General features: G+C 52.3%; 1 protein-coding gene across 1 annotated transcript; it reads left to right on the forward strand.

Annotated features, from left to right (window-relative positions):
- Positions 1–43: 43 nt before the first annotated feature.
- CBX6 (chromobox homolog 6) lies at positions 44–467 on the forward strand (the record flags this gene model as incomplete). Its single annotated transcript, XM_009069792.1, has 1 exon — positions 44–467. A coding segment is annotated over one exon (424 nt), but the record flags the coding sequence as incomplete, so codon positions are not given.
- Positions 468–11,660: the final 11,193 nt, after the last annotated feature.

The raw sequence follows: 11,660 nt of genomic DNA on the forward strand, positions 1-11,660 counted from the left end.
AGGGGGAGGCGGAAGGCTCCCAGGCTGCCTCCTGTGGGCTCAGTACGGGCTCCCCCCCCTCCGATGCCCCCAGCTCCAGCTCCTCTGGCTGCCCATCACCTGCTCCCCACTCCTCCTCCGACCCAGATGATTCTCCCCCGAAGCTGCTCCCCGAGACCCTCAGCCCAGCCGTCCCCGACTGGCGTGAGTCGGAGGTCCTCGACCTCTCGATCCCACCCGAGTCGGCTGCCACCAGCAAGCGCTCTCCCTCGGGAGGGTGCAGCGGGGGGCAGACGCCCTCCTTGTCACTCTCCTCTTCTGACCCGGAGCAGGAGGCTGGCGACTGGCGTCCGGAGATGTCCCCTTGCTCTAACGTGGTGGTCACGGATGTCACCAGCAACCTCCTCACCGTAACCATCAAGGAGTTCTGCAACGCAGAGGATTTTGAGAAGGTGGCGGCAGGCAGTGGCGGAGGGGGCAGCAAGTGAGCAGCCCGGTCCCCCCTGCTCCAGGGGCGTGGGGGGAGCTCTACCTGCCAGAAGTCGTGATGCGAATGGCTGTCCTTAGTTCTCTCCTTCTCCCCTTGGCTGTCTCTGTGCCCTCACTGCCACCCTTCCTCCTCCTTTCCTCCCGCCCACTTCCTCTTGCCCGGGGGCTGGAGCGTGTCAGTGGGGGTGTGGGAGCACCCACTGCTCCTGGGTGCCCGTGCTGCTGGGAGGAGGCAGGGAGGGTTGTGGTGGGGCTTCGGAGTGGTTGTTTGTCCTTGAATGTGGTGTTGTCCAATGGGCAGTGGAGCCTTTGGGGCTCAGGGATAGGTGAACACGTGTCTGTGTGCCTGTGGGGGTGGTAGGGAAGGTGCTGCTCTTCCTCCTTCCCCTTCCATCTTTGACAAAAACTGAAGAGGAGCTCCAGACCCTTGAGGAGAGGATGTAAGAGGATTGGAGCCCTTGCCCATGTCCTCCAAACCTTCTCCCACAATGTGCATGCAGTTTCTTCCATTCCTATGTTTCCCCCTTGTTATGACTACGATCCTGCCATTCTTCCCCCTCTTGGCCAGTGGCCTGGATCTGCCCTCTCCTTTACTGTCCTCCTGGCAGTTGCTGATTCAGGTGCCCTGAGAGTGAGGGGGAGAGGGGCAGGTGAAGTGTCATGCCCAGAAGGTGCTTGAGGCAAAGCTGGGGTGGTGGGGGGTGCCCCATGCAGCATATGCCCCATATTGGCTTCCCCTTTCCTTCACTATTGGTGCTACCTTGGCAGTTGTATGGGTGCTTTCAGGTGCCCTGGTCCCACCTCTTCTCCTGCATCTTCCAACTTGCTCAGCTCTGCAGGAGAAAGGGAAGAAAAGAGGAGTCTGCTTCTGGCCCAGATCTTCCTCCTGATGTTCATCACTTGCACTTGCTCAGGGGAGAGGGCATGAAATGCCCTTCCTTGGCCTTTCTGTGGTGGAAGCAGGCAGGAGTGAGCTGTGCATCCATCCTTCAGTCCGGGGGAAGATACGCCAAGAGCGTGACGCTGCCCCAGCCGGGCGAGGCTGGTCTCCCGCCTTGTGCTTAGGCTTCCCCCGACCCTGTTTGCTTCCTCTTGCTTCCCTCCAAAGGAGGGATGGGTGGATGCTAAGGCAGGTCATTTGCTCTTCCTGCTTTCTTTTGCCACTCCTGCTCTCATCTCCCTGGGGTGGATGGCCTGGAAGAGGTTTCTCCTCTGTCTTTTCAGCATCTGAAACAGCCCTTACAACTGTCAACCAAAGGTGCTCGTAAAAAATACCTGTCTCTCTCACATCATATGCATGTGCACTGGATCTCTTCCCCCAAAGCTCCTGTGAGCTGATCTAGAAATTCCTTCTCTTCACCCCTAGCAAGCAGGAGGGAGCAAGACCACAACTTGCTGTTCTTTACCCACAGCTCCCTCTTTGCCTGACCACTCTAGTTCACATCCAAATAAGCTCTTTTTCTGCTTGCCGTTTCTGGCTTTGCCCCGTTTCTCTGTGAGTCCTAAGCTTCATGGGTAGATACCATTCCTTTGCTCTCCCTTTTTCCTCTACTCGTATGGGACTCAGCCTGTAGGGGCAAGGAAAAGAGGTGCTGATCAATCAGTGGGAGAGCCTCACCCTCAGCCCTGTCCCTGGATGGGGCACAGGGGTGTCACTTCTACATAACATGCTGCAGAGGTGAAAAGGGTGGGAAAAAATTCCCTGTGCCAGGGCTCAGTTACTTACAAACCTGCCCTGGGACGGTGAACACAAGTGGAATTGGCCCCTCTGGTGCTTTCACACAAGGATGCTCAGGAGCTGCTGTCTTCAAGCAGTGCTCTCATGTGGAATAGTGATTTTGTGGTTGCAGTGATCTGAGGGTAAAAGGGAGGCAGTCTGTGGGAGGGAGGTAATATTTGTCTGCCCGAGGGACATTGTCAGGGTGGTAGAGGGATAGACCAGCTTCTGACCTTAATTAGGGCTTTTGTGCCCAGAGTTTGTCTATTCCCTGCCTCCAGTGCCTGGGTTAGTATAATGAAAGCTTTGCTGCCCTCCCCACAAACCTTGCCTCGCAGTGGGTGGCATTCCAAGCTGTGAGACACAGTCGATTCACACCACTTGCGGTTGGGTGTCTGTGCAGACAGTCCGAGGGGGATTCCAGGTGCTGTTAGCACCACCCTTTGTGCACCTCTTTCTTTTTCTTTCCTTGGTTAAAGAGCTTAGTGGACAGTTTGGGGATGTGCTTGCATTCACAGCTGAAGCTAGGGGCAGGGAGAAAGAGACTTCCCTGATCCATTCACCAAGCTAAGGCTTCCTATAACTTGTTGGACTTGTGTGCGTGTCTGTATTACTACTACCTGCTTGTATTTTTTGTGTTTGTTTCTTTTCTTTTTTTTTTTTTTTGCATCTTTCCTGTGCCTGGCACATCCAGGGAATCCCATATTTTAGCATAGCCTACCCATTTGACTGCAGCTTCAAAGGTGAATTGTTTGTAGGCATAGGGAAAAACTCTTTCTTAGGAAAATAGTGAGGAGATTCTTCTCTTTTTCCTCCCGCTTCTGAACAGGAACTAATCTGTGGCTGTGAGATAAGAGGAGCTGCTTTGTGGGGTGGATGCAAACTGGCCAGTCACTTTAGGTTGTTGAGTTACTGTTTGGTGTGTATGTGGTGATGTGTTTTGTTTCGTGGTATTGAGGTTCTGAAAAAAAATATTGAAGCGTTTAAGTGGGAGATAAAAGGGAACTTTAATAGGAAACTCTTGATGTGTTTTGGCCAAGATATGTTGCTGGCAGAATTCTTTTCCCCAGTGTCTCTTGTATGGTGTTCTTTGGGGGCAAGGGGCAGGAATTGTGTAATTGAAGGGGTTTTGCCTTTCTCCAGAGTGACAAGCAAGGGAACTGTCTGTGAAGAGCAAAACAGTGGGTCATTGTAGGGATGCTCCGCAAGGACCTTCTTCCTGTGGTGAGGAGATGAGGGGGCTTGTTGCAGCAAAGGAACTCGTCCAGTAGATCCTCTTTGTGGAGGAAGAAAGGAGTATGATCCGGCTTGCAGACACGGCTCACCTGCTTGTGTGACAGATCCCTCCCTGGGTGGGTCACCAGGTGGGAACCAAACCCTGAACCTCTGGATCCGAAATGAGGATCCTGTGCTGTTTTGAGTTAGAGGTTTGCTAACTTGAACTCAGCAGCAGCCTCAAGTTCCCTCGGGTGGACAAGCCACTTGAGGCTGACTAACCTACCTTCGTATTCACGTGGGTTACACTTCTCCTTCCAGATTTTTGCCCTTGCTCCTTAACGGAGATGGGAAAGAAGATTCATCCATGTCTTTTAAAAAGGGCATGGGATTGAGGGAGGAGTTTATTTGAAAGTATCCCCTTCCCTTCCCCAATAACCCATAGGAAAAAAACCAACAAAAACAGGGAAATACTCTCTGTGTCTGTGCCATGTTTGTTCTTGTCGTCGTGTTTTTAGAGGAGATTTTATGATGGAGTGGAAAAAGTGAAATGATTAGTTTTGCATAAAAAAAAAGAAAAGTTTTTTAAAAAAATTTCTACAGGGAGTGAGCGAGAGAGAGTTTAAAAATGAATAATAAATGCAGTGATTGCACAAACTGTAGTGGTATTAGCTGGTCCTTAGAGAAAAGAGTATTTTGTAGTATCGAAGCATGTGTGTCTGGGATGGTGTTTGGCTTGCTTGAACTGGAGGGAAAGGCGTTCTGGGACTAAGCGGCGATCTCCGAGCTGAAGAGGCAAGTTGCATGTTGGAGGAACCCTGTCTGCAAACCTTTCCCATCCTTGCCTCCCAAGTGTTGGAGTGAGTTTCCTTCCCTCCCATTCCTCTCCTGTGAGCTAAGGTGAAGTCTCCAAGTGGTTTTCTGGCTGAGTGACCCTCAGAAGTGGCTGGTCACGTTCTGCCAGAATGTGGATCGGGCCACCAACATGGAAACAGTTGACTTACTTTGCATGCACAGCAAGCTGCTAAGATTTGGGGTCGGCATGTACCTTTCCTGCCAAGTCGCTGTCTCTTCTCTTTTCTGTCCCCTATATCCAAGCAGAATTAATCATGGTGGGCTTATTTCCTGGGAAGCAGATATGCCTCCCCTCTGTAGGGTCTCTTAGCTTCTTCCAGCATCAGGTGAGAAGTGGCGTTTTTCCAAATAGGATTCACCACATCAGGACAAAGAACTGAATCCCATTGATACGAAGTCCAGCATCCCTTCTCCGACAACGGCTGGATCTTCAGAGACAGATGAAAGAGCTGCCTTGTGTGCTCTGAAGGTGTTGCCAAGTGAGGTGTGCCCTCTTCCCAAGGCCAACAAATGCTGGAGGTGTTTGGGGTGGGGAGGTGAGAGGAACACCCTGGCAAGACTGTGCTCAAGCAGGACAGCTCCAGCTTCCTGCAGGGTGATGGGGAAGAGTTGCCTGAACATTCCTTCAGAGTGAGGAGGCAACTCTTGCGTGCTGACTTCCCCATCCAAGGTGTCTCTGCTGGGTCTTCATCTGGTGCATGGGAGTGACTGCAGGGAAGAGGGAAGTACCAGATGTTGGTGTCTGAACAGAAGGTGGCAGGCAGGGACACTAGGACAGCTTTCCTTGTCTGGACTTCTCTGGTGCCCTTGGCTTTGCAGTGGCGGGTGACAGATGTCTTAATGCCTCCCATAGCCTGGGCTGCTCTTGGGAACTTCTCCTCTCTCTGTCCATCGAGTTCTGTCAGTGCTTCCCACAGCTTTCAACTTGGAGCAGCAGCCTCCTGTCTTGTGCCCTCTTCTTGCTGAGCAGAGTAGGACTGGGGAGGTGGGAAACTAATGAGATGCAAGCTCCTTTTGGGATAGAAAACAGAAATAGCGTGAGCAGGCCCAGCTGTGGTGAGCCACTGCTTAATTTCTGTTTTCCAAAGAGAAAGGGAGCATTTCTCTGCGTCTCCCCTTACCGAGGTTCCCCAGGAGATTTTATGAACTAAACAAAAAAACAAAACCCAAACCACACACAATATCCTGCTTTTTACCAGGTAGGAGCTGTCTCTGAGATGAGTCTTCCTAGGGATTTCACTCCCTTGTCCAGCCCCTCTTTGTAGAGGTGGCTTTGGCAGCTCCCAGCGTTTGGAGATGATCGCCTTCCTGGGGACCTCCTGGCAGCAGAGGTTGCCATGCTGAAGGATGGTGCCTGAGTCTCCCATGCTTCTGCCCACCCCAGGTTGTGGCATTAGTGGGGCTGCTCAGGAGCAGGTCCTTCTTCCCAGGGAGGTGTAACAAACCTGGAGTGCGTGTTTGGCTAAGTGCTTATTTTTCCCCTCGCCTCCTTCCCCACCTTCTGACAAGACTTTCCTCCTTGCCTGGTGCATCCCTTTACTCCAATGTTGCTTGCTTTTGCTGCATTTTTCAATCGCCCAATAATCGTGCAAGAGCTGGGATCTTAGTTACTTTTATATATAAATATATGAATATAAAAGAAACCTCTCCCCTCCCCTCTTTCTCCCCATCTCACCCATCACCCTGTGCACAGCCTTCCCGATCTCTGCTCCGAAGGCAGTCTGCTGTAGAGGGTTCATTTGGGGCCAGGGATTCGGTGCCTCCTGGGTTCTGTTCCTTCTTGGCTTGCTGTGGCCTTTCTGCCAGCTGTGTCACTGCCCTGTGCCTCCATCTCGCTCATGTAGAGGGGATGGGGTGGAAGGGCCCATCCTGCTGAGGGTGCTGGCAGCCCGACTCTGGCGGCGTTTGCACGGAGACGGAGGAGTGCTGAGTATTGCTTCAGATATCCCCTGCTCCCTGTCTGTGCTTCCTTCCGTAGGTAACTCCAGGAATTATCTTCATTTCATCAATGCTTTGGGGTTGAGCAAAGAAGTGTCTTTATTTTCTTTTCTTACTTCTATTTTTGAGGTCCTTCCCCAGAGTGCAATGTGTATGGTTTCTTTTTGGGAGGTGTAGATGGGAGGAGATGTTGGAGCCTGTCTCCATCCTCACCTTTGCCTTTCTGTCCTCTGCTGCTCCCGTTTCGACGTTGCCCTGTGCCAGACTGATGTGGTCAGAGGTATTTGCACCTTTGTCTGTGCAGGGTCAGCCTTGGCACCAGAAGCTTAGCTCATGTTCTGTGTGGTGCACCTGAGGCGCCCTCTGTCCCACTTGCCTCCCTGGTAAGGGTGTGACAGGGCCCTGCGATCTTCTTTCTCCCTTCCTCCAAATTTCTCCTTCCAGGAGTGAAGGGGCATGGCCAGGACATGCAGGTGAAGTGGTAATTCCCATTGCAGGGCCCTGATTCTTCACTTCATTCCTTGTTCAGCACTTACTAGAGCTGCCACTAAACCGTCGGAGTGCGGTTAGGTGGATCAAAACACTTGGTGGGGCTTCAGGCCTCGTAGGGCTAGTGGGACTCTTACCTGCCCCTGGGCAGCCCCCAGCTGCCCCCACTCTCTAGGGATGCTGAGTATTTCCCTCTGGGTGGAGCAGCAGGTCAGTGCTTTTCCACAAGTAGGTTGCTCTTCAGCTGTCCTGGAGGGATCCAGCCCCCAGCTGCCAAGGGGGGCAGAGTCTTAGGTCAAGTTCTCAAATAGAACAAAAGAGTTAATAATTGTGATGACTTTTTTTAGGAAAGAGTTGTCATGCCTGCGCCTCCCCCAAGCAAATTGACTTAGTATGCTGTCCTCCCTCCTCTTCTCTCCCTTGCCATTAAGCCTTGTATGCTCCTTAAGAATAGAGGAGAACTCTCTGTTTTGGGAATTTTTTTCCCCCGTTTGTTTTCTTTTTGGATAGAAAGTTGTCTGCTGGTGGTGGAGGACAGGGGCCTGCCTCATCTGTTCCTTCCTTTCACCTTCCCCTGTGCCAAGCTTAGGCTCAGATCCTACAGATTCCTGCAAACACTGAACTTGGAGCAGGCAAGTTACCCCACTGAGCTCTGGTACTTGGGTGCTTCAGATTCTGCCTGTGCTTGAGTTTTGGCAGCACCAGAGCTCTATCCTTCCTCTTGGAGAAGGTCAGCCCTAACTCCTAGAGTGCTGATAGTTCTGGTGCTGCCCATCTGTCTCTTTATTTCCCCTCACTTGGCATACAAAGTGAAGGCGGTAATTTTTTTTTTTAATTTAAAATAAACCTAAATATGTATCTTGTAATTTTTTTTATTTTGAAAAAAAATGCATTTAAGGATTGTGCACGGATGAATTGTATATCTATATATATTTTTTTTTTTGTCTTGCAGTTTTCATTTTAAATATAGTGTTTGTTCAGTTGGGTTTTTTTTGTTTGTTTTTTGTTTTAATCCAGTTCCCAGCTGGCTAAACTCTGTCTAGAGCGGATGGGTGGGAGGCGTAGCCACTGGAGGGGCGATTGAATTGCCCCTTCCCTTGGTGCTTCCCACAAGAAAATGGTTTGCTCCAGGTTTGGGGGTGGGGGTTGTGCTAATTACTCTTGTATTCTTGTACATTTTGTTCTTTCTGCTGCTCTTGAATATTGTATCAATGCCAGAAATGGGGAGTTAAAAATTTAAAAAATTAACCCCAATAAATTGTTACATTCCAGAACTTGTTGTTGTTGTTTCCTTGGGTGGGCTGTGAGCTGTGGAGCTGGGAATGTGCTGCCCTGAGCCAGGAGTGATCAGCTCTGCCGTCAAGTGCAAACATAATTGATACTTTCTTGGGCACCATGTGAGTCCTGGTTTGGGTCTTGGACCGTTCTGCACACAGAGAAGCTCTGATAAAGGACGAGGGAGACCTCCAGGCATGTTAAGGGAGGAGGGAGCTGTAGCAAGTAGAACCTGAACCCCCTGTTCCAAAGTGCATCGGAGAATCTCCCATGGGTCTCCCACATACTTTTCTTTTAAAACTGAAATTAAATCTGAGTGCAACCCAGCACTCAGTGCCTGAAAACTGCTTTAGGCTTTTCCTAACTCCAGAAGGTGTGCTTAAGCTCACTTTATGACCTGCTAATCTAAGAAACAGAGTGAAAATACTCTCTCAGGTGTAATTGAAGTCCCAGATTCACTCCATTAGTCTCCAGCACACAGCAGCTGCATAAAATGCCTACAGCAAAACCTGTGCTGGGGAAGAGCTGTTTGTGGGAGATGTGATGGGGCAAGGGGATGGGTTTTGGGCAAAGAGATGCTCTTCAGGCCTGTGAGAAGAGCAGGAAGTTAACACTTCTGGGTGCTGGGAAAGGGGCAGTTTCTGGGCACAGCTGTGGGGTGTCACCATCAAGCTGGCTCCAACCAAAACACCCTCAGGACTGCCCTTTGGGATGGTCTCACCTGGAGGGGAGAGACTGGGCTGAGCTGGGGGTTCCTGGGGAAGAGTTCCTGCTTTGAGACACTTCTGCAGTGTCCAAGGTTCAGAAAGCCATAGGAGAGCCCTCTCCAGGGTGACATGGCTGGCTGGGAGCAGGGAATGCTGGCCACCAAAGCCAAGCACAGCCAAGGTGTTGTGCTATTCGTGTCACGCCATCAGGCTCACCTCACGTCTGCTGCGTGCCAAAATGCCTGTAAGGCTGGCACTCCTTCCCTTGCCCCTGCACCCTGGCTTTGCTCAGAGGCCAGTGGGACTTCAGCTGGGTTTGAGTACTGCGAGTGATGCCACCTCTGACCCATACTTCTGGAATGGGAGGAAGGCTGGAGAGGCAGATGCCAGCCTGAATGGACACATTCAGCGAGGTCTTGCACCAGTGTGCTGGTGCAGGAAGATCCTGCAACCAGAGCAAGGTGATGTGAGTTGCATCTGCAGGGCTGAGAGGCCTGGAAATGAAAGCAGCCATGATTTCCATGCTGTGTAGAGTCTGCAGATCCCCAAGCAAGATGGACTGAAGGAGACTCCTGGTCTAAGGAGATGGTGGAGCTGGGTCCATGGAGTAGTACTGTCAGAGGAGCCCTTTGGCCTCATTAGGGTGTCCCTGAGAGTGCCCCTGAGCTGGGTGCTAGCCCTGGGGGAGAATCCCCCACCCTAGAGGCATTAGGTTACCCTCCCCTGGGAAAAGGCTCTCCCCTTTCCTCATCCTCACCACCCTGCTGGCCTGAGCATCATGAATGGGCCAGGGTTTCACCCTGGATGGGATGGGGCTGCCTTGTTCCTGCAGGGAGGGTTGGATGGGGGTCAGCCTGGAAGCAGGAGCTTGTCCTTCCCCTCATGCCAGATGTCCGTGCCAAATGTTCCTCTCGCCCTGGGGCCACAGCAGGGTGGCCCCGTGTCCTGACTTGCCCTGCCTGCAGCCACCCCTTGGGGACAGCTGCAAGGCCCAGACACCGTTTGGGTGTTAATTAGATAGAAGAAAATCCCTTAATTGCTCACTCCTTGTTCCTCTGGGCTGAAACTATGAGCTCTTGTTAAAACCAGCTTCTGTCACCAATCCTGTACAAAGCAGGGCTCCCCAAAGCCCCCCATAGCCTTCCCCCATCTCCCACAGGAGGGCAGGGTTTTGGCAGCACCATGTCCTTGGAGAGCTGGCTGCCCACCCAGCATCTCTGCATTGTTATTCCCGGGGCAGAGAGGCTGCTCTGGCTACTCACCACTCTGAGTCATCACCCCCCCTGCGCAAACCTATTTTTGCCACCTCTTTGTCTCTGGGAAGAAGTTGTGGTCCCTGCTGAGGGAGAGGTCGGGACCAGGAGCGGTGAGACCTGCCCTGCTACAATACCCAACCCTTCTACATCCCAGCATGGGTGAGTGGGTCAGGGCTGGTGCAGAGAGGCTCACCCGCCCCAGTCACTGCCATAGCAGTGTCAGCCAGAGGAATAAACCTTGCCACTGTGATCCTGCAGCCTTTGGTAATAAAATCTAGATGTCCAGGACAGTGCAAAGTCCCTAGCAGAGCACCACTTCCCCCAGCCAGAGACCCAAAAAGCTTTGTAGAGGCATACAGCATTTTTCTTCATAGGGTTGCAGGTAAAGGACACCCCTCCCATAGTGATCTGCACCCTGTGGGGGAGGGTGGGCTGCTCCAGCACTCACATTGGCTCCTTTCAAATCCACTCCTGCCTGGGGTGGCATGCAGAAGGCAGGGGGTGACACACCAGGGTGCAATCCCCTGCCACCGCTAGGAAGGAGCAGGTTGGAGGCTGGTGGCCTCCCTTCATGCCACGGGATGAAGGCTCCTGTTTACTTGCATCCTGGACCCATGTCCACTCATCCCAGCACACCAAGCACTCACCCACCCAGTGCACTCGCCTGCCTTGCCACAGGGGCCAGATGCCTGTTGCTTGGGCTTTTTTCACATCCACCTTCTCAGCCTGCTCCATGTCCACCTCCACTTTTCCTCCTCATGATTCCCTTCATCTTCTCCTGTTCCTTAAACTGTCCTATCTGTCTTTCTCTCCTCCTCCCCGCTGCCTCCCAGCACTGTGAATCAGGCAGGCCTCTTGTTGGCCCCGGAGTGAGGATTTGAGGGCACTGGGATGCAATGCACTCTGTGGGGAGAGAGGGTGACTGTACCCTGCCAGCAACATTCCCGTTCCTGCTCCCACAAAGCCAAATTTAAGGAATCTTTGTAGCTCTGGCTCCCTTGCCATCCACTCAAATATGCCTGGGGGGAAAAAAGATGTAATCTTTCCTGGTGTTTTATATCCAGCACTGGAGCTGTTTTAAACACACATGCTGCCACTTCCCTGCTGGCTAGGAAGGATTTCCTGCCATTACTGAGCAGAGCTTGAAATCGATTTTGTTCACTTTACCTCCTCTGCCCCTCTCTGCTCACCTGGGCTGCATCGCCAAGGCCCCGGTGTGCCTGGGGAGCAGGAGAAGGCATGGCACATCTTGGGTCAGAGAAAGTGGTTCTCTGAAGTATCTCCATTAGGAGTGGTTTGGAATAGAGTCACTGTGGGGGAAAATTAAGTGTGGGTATTTATTTCCCGAATGGATGGAACGGGTGTGTGGGGCAGGTGGTGAGGTATCCCATGGCTGCTCCCTGCAGCAGTCCTGTCTGGGGTGGGAGGGCAAGACAGCTGCCCTTTGCTCGCTCTAGAGAGGCATTTCCAAGAGCTTCAAGGTTGCTGGTTTAATTTTTGGGAGAAAGGTAACGAAGGAAAGGCCTGAAAGACCCTGCCAGGGGCCACCTGATTCCGAGGCACTGCCCCTCGGTGTACTGAAATGTCCTTTACTTCCAGCTAGGCATCTCACAGGGGAGAATCCTCCCTTGGGCTGTCCCGGAGGAGCATCCTCTCTCCGGAGGCTCCTCCCGGGCTGGTTTCAACGAGCCCGAGCCAAGGCTGGCGCCGTCCCCAGGTGCCTCTGGGGTGCCACCGTCT

Source organism: Acanthisitta chloris, unplaced genomic scaffold (genome assembly GCF_000695815.1).
Source record: "Acanthisitta chloris isolate BGI_N310 unplaced genomic scaffold, ASM69581v1 scaffold32152, whole genome shotgun sequence".
Lineage (NCBI taxonomy): Eukaryota > Metazoa > Chordata > Aves > Passeriformes > Acanthisittidae > Acanthisitta > Acanthisitta chloris.